This window comes from Chelonoidis abingdonii, chromosome 2 (assembly GCF_003597395.2).
Source record: "Chelonoidis abingdonii isolate Lonesome George chromosome 2, CheloAbing_2.0, whole genome shotgun sequence".
Lineage (NCBI taxonomy): Eukaryota > Metazoa > Chordata > Testudines > Testudinidae > Chelonoidis > Chelonoidis abingdonii.
In genome coordinates, this window is record NC_133770.1 from 182,808,856 (window position 1) to 182,824,297 (window position 15,442).

Consider the following 15,442-nt stretch of genomic DNA (forward strand, 5'->3'; position numbering starts at 1 on the left):
GTTGAGGCACTGGAATGGGTTACCTAGGATGGTGGTGAACTCCTTTCCTAGAGTTTAAGGTCAGGCTTGTAATAGCCCCGGCTGGGCTGATTTAGTGGGGTTGGTCTGCTTTGAACAGGCGGTGTTGACGTGATGACCCTGAGTCCCTTCTAGAGTGACCGCAGACAGCAAACGAAAAATCCAGATGGGGGTAATAGGAGCCTATAAAAAAAAAACCAAAAACTGGGAAGCCAGGCAACCCTACGCCGCCCCTGGGCAAGGCTGGGCCGGGGAACGTTAACTCAACCGATACAGGTCACTCGCTGGTAACCACTTCACAATGGCAACAGCAGCAGTTCGTTACACTCCAACTCCCAGCGTGCTCTGCGCTGCTGGCGGCGTCACAGTGACGCGTTACTACGCAGCCTCCCGCGTGCCGCCCATGGACTGGCGGTCTCTAGCGCCGGGTTGTCAGGGAGAAAAGCCGCCGCCGCCGCCTGGCCTTTGCCATTGGGGGTTCGCAGCCCCGCCTCCGGCGCGGCGCGGCGCGGCGCGGGGCTGCGGCTCCCTCCAGAGGCGACCGGTAGCGGAGCCACGCGCGGTGCTACCGGCTCCTCCTCGCCGGCGGGTCTGAAGCGGCGGCCGGGCGCTTCCTCCTCGCTGTGCCCCCTGGGGTCTCAGTGCCGGCATCCCCCCCCCCCGCCACCTAAATCTGTGCCTGCTCCTCCCCCATCCCCGGCCTGGCCCCGCCGCCATGAGCCCTGGGGGCGGCTCATAACCAGCCTCAGCCCCCTCCCTCGAGTCCTCCTCCGGTGCAGCGCGTGCGGCCGGTCTCCCCGCTCCATGCGCCGCGGGGATGCTGCTGCGCCCTCCCTGCGGGTAAGAGCGCCCAGCGCCTTCCGCTCCGGCCAGCCAAGATGTGGCAGAGCGTCGGGCTGACGCTGCTGGTGATCGTGGCCACCCTGGCCTGTGTGCTCCTGTTCATGCTGTGCGGTGAGTACACACCCCTAGCCCTGTGTGTGTCCCGGACCCGAGCTGCCCCGATCCCTCCCCGCGGAGTCCTCTTCGGCCTTGCCGGGGAAGGGAAGGGCCCTGTTGAGGGTCTCGCTCACAGCGCCCTCTTCGCTTGTTTTCAAACATTTGAGCCTTGAAATGTTCCCCGAGCTGAATTCACTACACTGATCTGAAGTTCACAGCCGCTGGGGGAACGTGCTGCTGAACAGTTATGCGCCGATAGGACAGTATTGAGAGCAATAGAAATACCAATGAATGACTGAAAAAGCCTCCTACTAAAGACAGCTTTTTAAATGAAAAACAAAAACAATGTGAGTTTAATTTGAGACTAAAGGAAGGACCTTTATGGGGTCCCATAAAGATAGGCACTTAAGAATACTCTATAGGTGGCTGTTGTATTTTAAAAAATCAAAGAAACCAAAAGTAGAATTGTGGATACTCTGTAAGATGCAATCTGGTCAGCTTCCTCATTTTCTTTACACTGCCATGGGAAAGGCTGATTGGACTGCAGACCTTACTAAAAAGCATGTAACAGGAGTGATGTTGAAAGACTAGGATTGTTCTATAATATTCAGGCAGGAGGCTACACTAGCATCCTCCTCTCTCTCTCCCCCCATATATAACAGGTAGTAAGAACTTAAGAGTCCTATTAAATTCTGTGTGTAAATGCTTTTTACCTTAGTCAGACATAAAATGATGTATTAAATTGATTAAAAATGCTGAAAGGACAGGGGCTTCCTCATCTTAAGTAAAATTTTGACTGAATTTAACGGATATTTTAATAATTTGGAAGCAGGTTATAGACAGAGAATTAGAGCTATCAATGACTTCGTAGTTGTTTCACTACATTGAAAGTGTACCAGGAGCAGGAAGCTGTTTTCATTGACTTAGGAGTCAGGCATATCTTTATCCTGTCTCTCACTATATGTACAGGCAATGCAGGTTACACAGGCTTTTACATATTTAGGTGACAGTTTTCCATCTGGACAGACCATTTGTTAGTAAGGATAATAAAATAATAACTTCTGAGTTGTTTGTTTTGAACTTGACAGGTGTTAAAAATCCCACAATCAACTTAACTGTGTTGAACTTATAGTACAGTACGTTTTAGAGCAGTGTTTTTCGAACCTTTTTTCTGGTGACCCAGTTGAAGAAAATTGTTAATGCCTGTGACCCAGCAGACCTGGGGATGAGGGGTTTGGAGTGTGAGAGGGGGCTCTGGGCTGGGGAAGAGGGTTAGAGTGCTGAGGTGAGGGCTGCAGGGTGGCCCGGGAATGAGGGGTTCAGGGTGTGAGAGGGGGCTCTGGGCTGGGGCAGGGGGTTGAGTTGCAGGAGGAGGGTCAGGGCTCTGGGCTGGGGGTGTAGGCTCTGGGGTGGGGCTGGGATGAGAAGTTTGGGAGGAAGGGGCTCTGGGTTTGAGGGGGCTCAGGGCTGGTGTAAGGGATTGGAGTGCGGGGTTGGGGTGCAGGCTTACCTCAGGCAATTCCCAGTCAGCGGTGCAGCAAGGGTGATAAGACAGGCTTTCCCACCTGTCCTGGCGCCGCGGACTGCACTGCGCCCTGGAAGCGGCCAGCAGCAGGTCTGGCTCCTAGGCGGAAGCGGCTCTGCATAACACTTACCCACAGGCCCCACCCCCCTCAGCAGAGCCAGTGCCCTGTGGCTCCCCTGCCTAGGAGCCGGACCTGCTGCTGGCTGCTTCCAGGGCACAGCATTGTGCCAGAACAGGTAGGGACTACTAGATTTTAATGACCGGCCGCCAGGGTCCCTGGGTGCTGAGCAAGACCCAGTGCCTTACATTCCACGACCCAGTACTGGGTTGTGACCCAAAGTTTGAAAACCACTGTTTTAGAGCACTGTCCTGCCAAGACTTCACACAAGAGTAAGGGTGCTTGTGTTTGAATGGTGGCAGGATTGGACTCTGAGTTTTCTAGTAACATAAGTACAGTAAATCCTCACTTAACGTTGTAGTTATGTTCCTGAAAAATGTGACTTTAAGCAAAACAATGTTAAGAGAATTCAATTTCCCCATAAGAATGAAGGTAAATGGAGGGGTTAGGTTCCAGGGAAATTTTTTTTCCATACAGTACAGTACTATAGTTGGGAGGTGCCCTCGCCTTGCCTCACACAGGCACAGCCCACTGGCACTGGAGACAATGAGGCAGGTAAGGAGGCTGAAGGTACAGTAGGTAGGAGAAGCACGTTGCGCAGCAGCAGCGGTAGTTTCCCCTACTCTGCAAGCACCAGGGGCGCGGGGCTCAACCCTCGGTCTGCCCATGCTTCCCCTTCTCCCAAGCCCCCACCCTCCCCCTTTATTCTGCACACCGCATTCTCACTCCTCCCCCCTCCCTCCCCTGTCTGTTGCCCGCAGCAATCAGCTGCCCTGCAGGAGGCAGAGGGGAGGAGTGAGGGACACGGCACGTAGGCTCCCCCCTGCCTCCTGAACACCACAAGCCGGAGGGAAGGAGGAGGTACTCAGTGTTCTCACTCCTTCCCCCTCCCTCCTGCCCGTGCAATGAGCTGGCTTGCAATGTTCATGGGGGAGGAGCGAGGACTCAGCATGCAGACTCCCCTTCCCTCTCCCGCCTCCTGCCCACAGCAATCAGCTGGTTTGCGGCATTCGGGAGGCAGGAGAAGAAGGGGGAGCCAAGTCCTCGCTCCTCTCCCCTCTTGAACACAGCAAGCCAGCTGATTGCTGTGGGCAGGAGGAGGAGGGGGAAGGCACTCGTCTGCAGGTGGGAGTGTGGGGGGTGGGGGAGGGCTTGGGGAGCTGATGGGGGGCTGCCAGTGTGGACAGAGCAGGCAGCCCAGTGCCGTTATAGCGAAGCATTGCACAACTTTAAATGGAGCATGTTCTGTAATTAAGCAAGTACGTAAGATCAAAACAGTGTTAAGCGAAAGGACGTTAACTGGGGAGTTACTGTAGAAGAGTCTTTGGTAATAACTGTTTTCTTGAGTGAAAAATGATTTACCGGGGACTCTTTCCAAGTGCATTGTTTTGGCAAATAGTCTAAATATTTGTATTGCCTCTTGCTATAATTCTCTCTGTGAGTGTTAAGTCTTCAGCGGTAGATTAATTCTTCCCAGAAAGGGTCTAACCCTACTGCTACTGAAGTTAATGTTAAAACTCTCATTGATTTCAATTGTACCGGTTTGGGACCAATGTGCCTACATGCCACAGTGCTAGTCGCCATATAAATTGTTGTAATAGTAGTAATAAAGTGAATTTATTTCCATTTCACTTGAGTCAGGTAGTGACTAGACTAGGGGTCTCAAACACGCTGCCCGTGGGCTGCATGTGGCCTGCAGGGCTCTTCTGTGCGGCCCGCCAAGCTCCCTGCACCCGCCCCCCAACCCCTCGGCCTACCGCCAGGCCAGGAGTGGGCAAACTACAGCCTGTGGGCTGAATCTGGCCCACGGGATTGCCTCCCGTGTTGCCGCGAGCCCTGCGCTTCTCGCTTAAGCAGCTGGCAGCACGTCCCTTCGGGCTGGAGTGGGGTGGAGGGAAGGAGGCAGAGGGCTTCTGTGTTGCCTCACTTCAAGGTACCGCCCCTACAGCTCCCATTGGCCGGGAACAGGGAACTGCAGCCAATGGGAGTTTCATGGGAGGTACCTGGAGGAACAGCGGCAGAGCCCTGTGCCCACCCCCACTCCCCCAGTGGCTGTGGTTCCGGCTACTTCCTGGAGTGGCGTGGGGCCAGGATCGTGCCTTGGCCCCCAATGTGTGCCGCTGCCACCCCGGAGCCACTCTAGGTAAGTGATGCTGGGCTGCAGCTTGCACCTCACACCCTTTCTGCACCCCAACTTCCTGCCCTGAGCCCCCTGCCACACACCACCCCCCTCCTGCACCCAACTCCCTGCCTTGAGCCCCCTGCCGCACCCCACACCCCAGCTCCCTCCCTGAGCCTGTTGCCACACCCCACACTTGTCCAGCAGTCCCTGCCGAGCCACCTGCTGCACCCTGCACCCCGGGCCACACCCCTCACCTCTTTCACCCCACATGCCAACTCCCTGTGCTGAGCCCCTGACACACCCTGCACCCCTCCTGCACCCCCTGGTGACAGGGAAGGGGCAGCGCTGGGGTGGGGACTTTAGGGGAGGGGGTGGAAAGGGGCAGGGAAGGAATGGGAAGAGGCAGGGCCTCATGGAAGGGGTGGAGTGGAGTGAGGCCGGGGGCAGAGAGGGTGAGGGTGTCAGTGATGTGGCCCCCAGGTCAATGCACTAGACCTCATGTGGCCCTTTTGGTCATTTGAGTTTGAAACCCCTGGACTAGACGCCGTTAGTAAAGGAGAGCACTTTTTCTATCAGAGCAAAGTTGGTGGGGAAACTGGGATGTTAAAACTATTCTGGGCTCTTTTTCAATACTTTTAATTCACATAGAAAACCATAGCATGCATGGCCTAGGGAAGAGAGAATACATGTAAATTCAAATTGCAGAGTTAGCTATGTATGCAAAACATCAGGAAAACTTTTGCTGAATCTTTTTGTCCATTACAAACGCTTCAGAATTTTTAGTCATCTCTATAAGTTGTTAAATACAGTATCAATTATATTTATCATAATCAATGATGTTGGAATAGCAGAGTGAAAAATGATATTTAGCATTCATTGCTAAGATCACGTGTCTAAAATTGTGGGGTTTGTTTTGGTTTGGGGCTGTAGGGTTTGGTCTGGGGATTTTTGGCGGGGGGGGAATTGTTCAGGAAATCTTGATTTTTAAATCAATTTTAACCTTGTTTTGCTTTTGTAATTTTTAGTTATTTTATTTTCCTTAAAAAAAAAGTTGCTTCTCATTAGTTGGTGACTATTAAAACTTGCTGATTTGCAAATAAACATAGCCTTTACACTCATTTGGTATACTGATATGAGACAGACGACCCTTCGAATTCAATCTCCATAGTTCCAAATGAGGAATCTTGGGTGGAGCTTCAATCCAGGAATCCAAACCTTTGTCTCTTTGCATATGTTCTTTGCGCCATAATGTACCCCATCATACAGTTTCGTTTAACATTTACCTATAACAGCAACTCATGTCAAACAGTCCAGGAAGTGAGGTTAGGATGAAATGTCAGGCAAGCTGAACTCTGATATTACTAACTTGGGCATTTGTTGTCTGTACTTGATTTATTTTCTCACAATAGGCACACATTGAGCTACACTGTGACTGCAGAGAGGTACGTTCTGATATGTGCTGAAAATTTCTAGTGAACTTTGGACTAGCAGGATGTGGTTTGACTTACATCGTGCCTAAAAAAACCCAACCCCAAAACAGACTTAACAAACATTGAGATAGGGGACTTTTGTGTACTATTTCAGAAGGCTGAATTCAGTTGTAGACAGCTAGGCTCTTAAGATACAAGCTGTTCTTTAATGCTGTGTTCAGTTGTTTCATAACTCTTCAGTTTCGCAGACCGTCAAAGTCTGAGCCATATCTACACTACCACTTATGTTGGCTAAACATACGTTGCTCGGGCATGTGGAAATGTCTTTCCCTCTCTTCCCCCGGGTAACATAAGTTTTGCCTGCATAAATGCCAGCTATGCATAGCGCTAGGGAGCGGGAGAAGCTACCACCACTCATTGGAGGTGCTTTAATTATATTGATGGGAGAGCTCCCGCCCATTGTCATAGAAAGGCAACACAAGAGATCTTATAGCAGCGCCACTGCATGGGTACCAAGGTCATTTATACTGTAAGGTCTCTAATGTAGACACAGCCTAAGAGACCTAAACCAATATTGTCTTTCTCAGGACAATTAAAAAGAAAATGCCCTTTCCTTTGAAGTGGTCTTTGAAATGTGTTTGTAAAGAGGGGCTAGCAAGGCAATAAATTATTTTCCTTTTGGGAATGAAATAGGCCTGAACTGTATTTGAAAAGTTGCACTGAGGGGAAAAATTAAGCTCAAAGAGCCCTGTGGAGCCAAGCCACACATACTATGTCTATTGCATGAACGTGGCCTATGTTACCATAGCATCTGAGCCCTTCACAATTCTTTAACATTTATTCTCACAACACTGCTGCGAGGGAGGGCACTGCTATTGGTCTTTCTGTGTCTACTCCCCATCTGTAAAATTGGGATCAGCCATAGTCTCCATGCCTATGTCTACACTGCACTTTTGTCATCAAAACTTCTTGTTGTTCAGAGTGTGAAACACCCCGCTCCCCCCCAAATGACAAAAGTTTTAACAACAAAAAGCGCTGGTGTGGACAGCGCTTCTTTGGCAGCAGACACTTTCCCAGCAATGAAGCTACCACCCCTTGTTGGCTAGCCCCAGAATGGTGGCTAGTCCTCGCCCTTTCCCCCTCCCTCCAACATTAGTCCAGCTGCAAAATTCAGCTAGGCTGCATTCCATCTCTGGGCAGTCCCCCCTCTTATGTCCTGGCCCCCATACTGCCAGTACACAAACTGTATGGGGGGACTGGGGGCTCACCTGGATTCCTCTTTCTTCCTTTCCAGGCCCTTTCCGGGGGTGAGGGGTTTTCTCAGGGTCTTTTCTCCCACTCCAGCTCCCAGCATGTCTGACCTTCCTTTTGGGGGAAGTCCGCCTCCTCATACTCCTCAGTTAACTGCAGCCTCCATGGTGCCCGGCTGGTGTCGTCTGACCTAGACTCAGAAGTTCTCAGGGAGGCCCTGTAAAAACTGCTCCAGGATCACTTGGTCCTGGATTTCCCCCACCATTTGGGTGTCTGGCTGCAACCAACAAGTGGCCCGGTGAGTCAGCCTTTGGGCGAAGGCTTGGTGTCGCAAACTTCTGCCAGCATTTTCCGCTGACAGCCCTATACAGTCTAGGACGGCCACCTTCGCTGTCTCAGTCTTTGGCCTGCTCAGCACCATATTAACCACTTGAGCCTTGCTGATCAGATAGGGAGCCAGCCGTAGGGCCAAGGTTACCCAATCCCATCCGGCATCCAGGGTTACCCTCTCAAAGGTACAGAGAAGACATCCAGGTCATCGGCAGGGCCCATCTTACGCAGGTCCAATCCCATTGCGTAGGTGTCATCACGCCCCATGGGAGTCACCAGTCTCTGGGGAGCTGCTGCTGCACATTGGCCTGCTCCCTTATAAAGTCCTGCAGGGTTTTCGTCAGGGTGGATTTGGTTTAAATCGTTATTTAAATCACTAGTCAGTAAGACTTCATTTAATCATGGATTTCTACATAAAAGTGCGTTCTTGTTGGTTGTTATAACCTTAATACATAGTCTTCACAGGTAGAAGAACTTCATTAAAATACTCTCAAAGGGGATCTCATTTATGGCCTGCTGCCGTTATAGGTTTTCCCTTCTAGTGAGAGAATGGTATGGTAGATCTCAAATCAATGCAGGATACACTCAGAAAGACCTCAAGACTTCTGGAATATGCTGCTCAAACAGTTTCACTTTTGTTTCTACTGGAGATAAATGTGAGGAGGGAGGGACAGGCAGACTTCTCCTTGTCCAGATCTGTTCCGCCCCCAACAATCTTGTATTCACCGAACTTTTTCAAACTTTGCACTTTTAGAGAGAGGTAAGGGATTGACTGTACACAAATTTGCAGAGGGACAGTAGGCTTGAGATCTGTTATTTCTCACCTCTTATTTATTTCTTTAAAAACATTTTTGCTGTTAACAAGCATGTTACCTCTGGAGACACAAATCCACAGTTTGAGAGCTGTAAAACTGGGCATCTGTGGTGGTATCTTCTAGACTTAGCACTGAGTCCCATTGGGTAGATAGAAAGATTAACCTAAATAATCTATACAGAAGCCCCTGGAACCCCTTAAGATTGGGTCCCTAATCCATGAGCTATTGGAACTCATTTACAAAACTTTTCCTTAACTGTTTACATGAATATACTGTCTAATACTATAGAATTAATAATCCCTGTTCCATGATGTATAGTCATGTAATATTCTTTGAGCTATAATGTATCTGAATTAAAACTATCTTTAGAGAGTCTTCCTCAAAAAGCATTTTATCAAAATCTGATTTAAATTAAAAACAGATTATTATTATATTATTTTAAATCATTGTTTTTTTGTGTACCTTGGTTTTCTGTTGCTCCGCTTGCCAGGTGAGTAAGGCCTGCCTCTCTAGCTGATGGGATTGCTGGAAGGCTTGCAGCACCTTTTGCCTCCTCCAGCTGCTTCACTAGCCACTGCAGGGACCCCTCCATCTCCAGGTCACCAAACTCTTGCGCTGGCTTGAGATCACAGACAAGCCCCCGTGTTTAGCGAGTTGTAGTGGGCCGCTCTGGTTTCTGCTCCTACTTCCCTCAGGTTGGTGTAAACACCAGTGCTCTTTATTTATAGCTGTTTCCCACCACCACCTTGCTATCTATGTACAGGTTTTTCACAGTCAAACTTTGCCAGCAGCAGACTAGAGGCCCCAGCCCCTCTGTGCCTAGCCTTTCTCTTCCCTTCTTCTCTGGCTTCCTTCCTGCCAGCCTTTATAGCCCCTGGGTAATATGGCTGGCAGCTGTTTCTCATTGCCAGACAGGCATAGGGCTCTTCAACCAGCCCCAGTCAAGGGGAATGGATTGGGGCTGGAGCAGTGAGCTGCAGGGACTTGCTGGCTGCTGCTTCTCTCAGCTCCTATTGGCCGGGAACAGTGAACTGCAGCCACTGGGAGCTGCGGGGGGCCATGGCTGTGGACTGTCAATGTCTTACCTTGATGGGCCATGTGCAGCCTGTGGGCCGCAGGCTGCCCACCATTGATGTATGGTGATTATCATTTGATAATGCTCTTAATATTCCCAAGTATCAGTAGTCTGGATATACATGTTTGAATTATAAACGATGAAATACCTAAAATCTGTCACTAGGCTGTCTTTGTATCATCAACATAATATTGCCAGATTGAAACCATTCTCAGTGAGATACTTGAAAAAGCTGACAGGCTCTGTGTTTTTTTTCCATAATCTGATTTGACTGTCAATTTTCTTCCTGACCATGTTATATCTACGGAGCAGTTTGTGTCCTTACAAGCATTCAGCAATTCCAGTAGAACACCTATGTTTTTAAAGAGAGACAATTTAAAAATCACTCTTCTTTGAGTCTTTTTATTTAGTATTGCTTCAGATAACACTTCCTTAAATCAGAACTTACACTATGACTGAAAGCAATTAGTGAAAAAGGCTTTATCCACTTTGATTATATTATGTGGGGACACTTCCAGGGTTTCCCCTGTATAGTCAGTCAGTTTTACATGTTTAAGTGGGCCTTTTACACAGCAACATCGGGAGAGAACCTGTGGGAGAAGAAAATAAGAAAATGGCTATAAAACCTCCACAATTGGCAGTGGCAGTTGGGAGCAGGTGTCGTACCTCAAAGTATTTCTAACTTTTTTAATATCAATGACTAGATTTCAGATTGACCATCTCTTTAGCATCATGACATTGGCTTTCTGTAAAATCCTGCGCTGCTTTTTAAATCTGTATAGTGGTTCAGTATACTTAGCTGACCGTAAATTCTTAGTTGCCCAGTGAGGTCTGAATTGGCTGGTTATCTACTATGTCCAAATTCTTGTCTTAAACTTGAGAGTTTTGTAGATATACAAACGATGATTTATATGATGAATAGCCCAATTCGCAAAGATAAAAGGAACACTTACTGTGTAATACCAAGTGATGTGCTCAGTGCTCCACTTTGCTGGTGATCTAGGGTATTAAATACATTTCAGTACTTTTCGTTCATCTTTTAAATGAGCTATTCTAAAGCACCCTATACTATTTTGTGGAAGATGCTAAATACTTTGATGTCTTGTTTTGTGCTGTCCCTAGAATTAAAACTGTACTCTTTATGGTGTGAATTGGCTTTCTTTGAAGGGCTTCTAGGGGAAAAAAATAGATAATTTATCTGTTTTCTCTTTATATATGCTTTTGTAAGGTCTAATAAAGTATATTACATCTTTTTTAAAAAAATTAAATCTGTCTGATTTAGTGGCAAGAATGAGGACTATTAGAACTGGAGATTCATAGCTGCTTCATAGGTTTTCTTTAATTGTAAAATTCTGAGTTTCATTCTTGTATATTAAATGTATATGAAAATAGAAAACTAGTAGTAATGAGTACAGTTTTAATCGTAGCAATATGTATATTGCTGTTAATTTTCTGTTTCCATTTGACGCACTTAGTGTTTTTTTTCCTCTCTTTCTCTCTCCTTCTCTCTCCTGTGAGTAGAAACTAACATGCCTTTGCATTGTTTGATTGCTTTTCTATAAGAATTGGGCCAGTGAGGGAAATAGGATTTAACTACAGATTCTGTGGAGCTAGTTGTGGTATGCATGATCTTAGGGCACAAAAAATAATCTTTTTAAAATCTACCTTTCCAGAGAGAGAGAGGGAGAGAGAGAGAACTATCATATTTCACAGTCACTGATTCTCTAGATGTCTCTGTATTGTTGTCATCTTCCTTGATGACTCTTGCGTTATTGTCCACATTTAAAGGATGTCTATTATCATGCTCTGGTGACACCTAAAAATAAATAATCATGACTGGTTCCGCTAGTTCTGGGCAAACAAGATTTTTAAAGGTAATTAAAATTCATATAGGCCAGTGACTTGAATTTGGAATTGACAGGATTTTCCCAGTTTATGACAGGAGTCAAAGTATTAATGATTAACTCTAAGCAGGCTAAACTAACATTTCTAATATAACAAATAACACTTTTCTATAGCATAATTTTTCAAACTAGTGTCCGTAACGTTTACTAAAAATACCTCTGACTAAAACTTGGAGGTGGGTGGGACTGGGGGAGGGCAAACCGTGTGCTGGGGGGGAGGGGGGGCGAATTGGCAGGGCCAGCATGCTCCCTACCTGGCTATGCGCCTCCACAGCAGCAACAGAGTTTGGGTGTGGGAGGAGGCAGGAGATTGGGGCACAGGACGGGGTGAGGCGGGCTCTGGGCGGCTCTTACCTAGGGGCCTCCCCAGAAGCGACAACCTCCCCCTGGCTCAGCTGCTAGGCAGAAATATGGCCAGGCAGCTCTGCATGCTGCCTCTGCCCAGAGCGCTGGCTTCGCAGCTCCTGTAGGCTGGGAACTGCAGCCAATGGGAGCTGCGAGGGTGGTGCCTGCAGGCAGAGGCAGCACGCAGAGCTGCCTGGCCATGCCTGGCAGCTGAGCCAGGGGGAGGTTGCTGCTTCTGGGAAGCCCCTCGGGTAAGGGCCACCCAGAGCCTGCCCCACCCCACTCCCACACCCAAACTCTTCTGCTGCGGGTGGGGCGGTATCCTGAGACTGCCCCAGCAGCTGCTGCTACAACTGCCACAAAGGCTACCTGAGCTACCCTGGAGCCAGGTGTACCGACTGCTGCAGAATTCACGGCGGTCATGGAAAGTCACGGAATCTATGACTTCTGTGACAAACTTGCAGCCTTAATTTTGATGGTAGCATTTAAGAGTCCCAGTCATCGGGGCCTGTTGTTCTAAACAATTTGCAAATGCATACCAAAGAGACAGTCACTTCCTCAGAGAGCTTGCAATTGAAGCATATAATTAGAGACAACAGTGGATGCAACAAGCAGAAAGAGGGAGAGCAAGGAAACAATGAGACAATGCTAGCCAACAAGACGAGTGATCACAGTTCAGCAACTTCTCTAAACATGGTCAAGTTTTTTTTTGTTTGTTTGTTTTTTGGGTAGGCATCATGGCAGAGGAGAGTTTTAAGGAAGGATTTGGGAGACAGTAAGATGGCTTTTCAGATATTTTGCAGAGATCCTTCCATGCTTTAAGAGAGGCACGGAAGACAGCTTAAAGATGTTGGTTTGGAAAATGTAACAATTGGGCATTGAAGACTGGAAACATTGACAGAGCAGAATTTACTCCTGGGGGAATTCTGTATGTGCGCAGAATTCATCTTCCCTGCAGATTTCTTTGCTTTTTCACAGAAAAATGACTTTCTGACAGGGAAGCAAAGGGAAGCTGCAAGAGCAGTCACACACCACTCCCTAGCAGCACAGGTACATTCTTTCAGTCACCCGGAGCACCTGGTAGAGAAGTAAATCACCATGGGGCTGGGGACACCCAAGCCAGTGGCTCTTACCCTGAGCCAGGATCAGCTGCTAGTCCTGTCTGGGCTGGAGGCAGGAGAGGATGAGACGACTTCTTCCCCTGCAAGGAGTGTCTGGGACTGTGTCAGACCCACCCCCAAGAAACCTCCCCCAGATGCAGGAAGCACGCATCCTCTCCTGCTTCATGCCCCCATCGCTCCTCAACTGTTGGGGGAGGGCTCACTGTACAGGGAACTGCTCCCTCATCCACCCAACCCCCATGCATCCGGACCTTCCATACCCAGACACCCCTGCCAAACCTCACTGGGCACATACATAACCCCTCTAGCCCTCCATACCTACACCTCAACCCCACTGAACCTCAGCCCCGCCCCCCCCTCCACTGGGCTGCCTGAACTCAGGTTGTCCCACACAGAATCCTCTCAACCCACACCTGAATCCTCCCCCACTGAGCCCCTCAACACTTGGATCCTGCCTGGTTGAGCCTGCCTGCCCCACACCTGGTGTGCCTGGCACAGAGGGGCAGGGCCCCAGGGTGTTTCTGGGACAGGCTCAAGCCTTGTGCTTTATCAGAGTTGGATGGTGCCTCACCACTAAGTCCATGTCCTGGGGATGGGGAGCTGCAGGGTGACCTCCCACCTTCAGCAAGCCAGTGGCCTGTGCTCCCCACTGCCATGCTGGAGCCTCTGCATTTGTTTATTGACAAATATAACTTTCAGAATTTTAAAATATTGTGCACAGAGTTTTTGATTTTTTGGCGCAGAATGCCCTCCGATGTAAGAATTGAAAGATGACATCTTGATGTCCTATTCAAGATAATGGGTAGATTGGGGGTAGGCTGTGCAGGGCATTAAAAATGAAGACTTAACTACTGTAATTTGCTGTTCTGATTAAACAGCACGTGTTTTAAATTGCCTTTTATAGTCCCTTCCCTGTATATGGAGGTGGGGGTGGGAGGAGCTGTGCAATACTAAATTGTGTTCCCTGATCATTTTAACTTTTCTATAATGGAATCTTGGAAGGGTAAATGAGGTAGTACCTTGTTTAAGCAAGACTTCTGAACTGAAGAGATCACCTCTTCCAGTTGAAGTATGACTTCAGAATATTTTGAGCGCTAGAAGAATGAAAACCTTGTCAATCTGATTCTAGAATAGAGCTGTGCTTTATACTAAATCTAATTTCTTGTCTATTTATTGAGTGAGCAAGTTTAGGCTGGAAATGCTTGGCGTATCTTTTTACAATGAAAAAGCATCATGGTCAGTCAAGAAATGAGAAGGAACCTCACTTTAACACTCAAAGGATGATACCCATAATTGTGCAATATTCATTACCCCCTCTTGCTATGCTGACATATTAACATTCATAGGGAGATCAAGTCCTAATCTGGAATTTGAACTTGGCCTCTTCTGGTCCAGAGACGAGTTCTACCAATTGAATCAAATTGAGAACTGTAGATCACTTTAAAATCTTTGGAAAGGGGTAATCCTTTTCTGAGTGCTGGTAAGCTGTTGATGAATGCACTTTTTGTAGCCTGAGTTTTTGTATGTTGGAAAAATTATTGTACAACAAACAAGTAACTCTTTGTTTTTTGTCTCCCATAGGTTGGTATGTGGTGTGGCAACTGTTTTTATCTAAATTCAAGTTCCTGAGAGAGTTGATAGGAGACACAGGATCCCAACAGGGGGATAATGAGCCTTCAGAGTCTGAAGCTGAACAGGAGACTCCACCCACTCCACAGAGAGGTAGACAGAAATCAGCACGGCAAAGAAGGGCACTAGCAGAAGAAGCAACTTAAAAAGAGTCCTCTGGGCATTCATTAGTGACCTATGAACAGATTAAACACTTCTGCTGCACTGTGTGATTCAGCAGTTTTGTTTTACTGAAAACAATGGACTCCAAAAAACCAAATATCTGTGAACCTTTTACTGTTGGATTTCAGATATACACTACTTTAATGGCGGTTCAGGAAGGTCTTTAATGGTAACCCATATAGAACTAGAAAAAATAAGGTAGGGGGAGAATCTCTCAGCCTGAAAAAGGCTGAGCTGCTGTAGCTCCCACCCCTGCAAACAGATGCTGTTTCCTGGTCCATAGGCCTAGCCTTTCCATTAGTCTGAACATGGTAAGCATCTCAGACTTGAAATGGTTGCTAACTTATTTTTATTTCACAGCACTGCAACTAGTTGTAGTAAAATTTAATTTTATTTCTGTATTTCATTCAGCTATATAAATATATATATTCTTCAATTTGTCGATGCATGTAAACTTGAAAGATGTTCAAAGGATATCCTGCTTGCATGGTATTGTAAAATGAGGTTTAGTAACCTTTTGTATACATGAGAGAATTAGTACTAGATACACATGATGTGGAGGTTGTATCTATCTCCTTAAAGAAAAACGAAATCAGGTGACCATACCCGGTTTCCTGGTTTTGACACAAGAAGGGTTACAGGTAAAACTATTCTGCTA

General features: G+C 47.6%; 1 protein-coding gene across 1 annotated transcript; it reads left to right on the forward strand.

Annotated features, from left to right (window-relative positions):
- The first annotated feature begins 813 nt into the window (after nucleotides 1-813).
- SMIM13 (small integral membrane protein 13) lies at nucleotides 814-14,826 on the forward strand. The gene is made up of 2 exons (XM_032793269.2): nucleotides 814-972; nucleotides 14,575-14,826. Exons 1-2 carry the CDS (start codon nucleotides 897-899, stop codon nucleotides 14,766-14,768), a joined length of 270 nt encoding a protein of 89 aa, XP_032649160.1. The 5' UTR covers nucleotides 814-896; the 3' UTR covers nucleotides 14,769-14,826.
- The last annotated feature ends 616 nt before the right edge of the window (nucleotides 14,827-15,442 follow it).

Bases quoted from the DNA above. Each gene is read 5' to 3' on its own strand.
- SMIM13 (XM_032793269.2), top strand. From the start codon at position 897: ATGTGGCAGAGCGTCGGGCTGACGCTGCTGGTGATCGTGGCCACCCTG. The intron at 973-14,574 runs GTGAGTACACAC...TGTCTCCCATAG, and splicing joins GCTCCTGTTCATGCTGTGCG to GTTGGTATGTGGTGTGGCAA.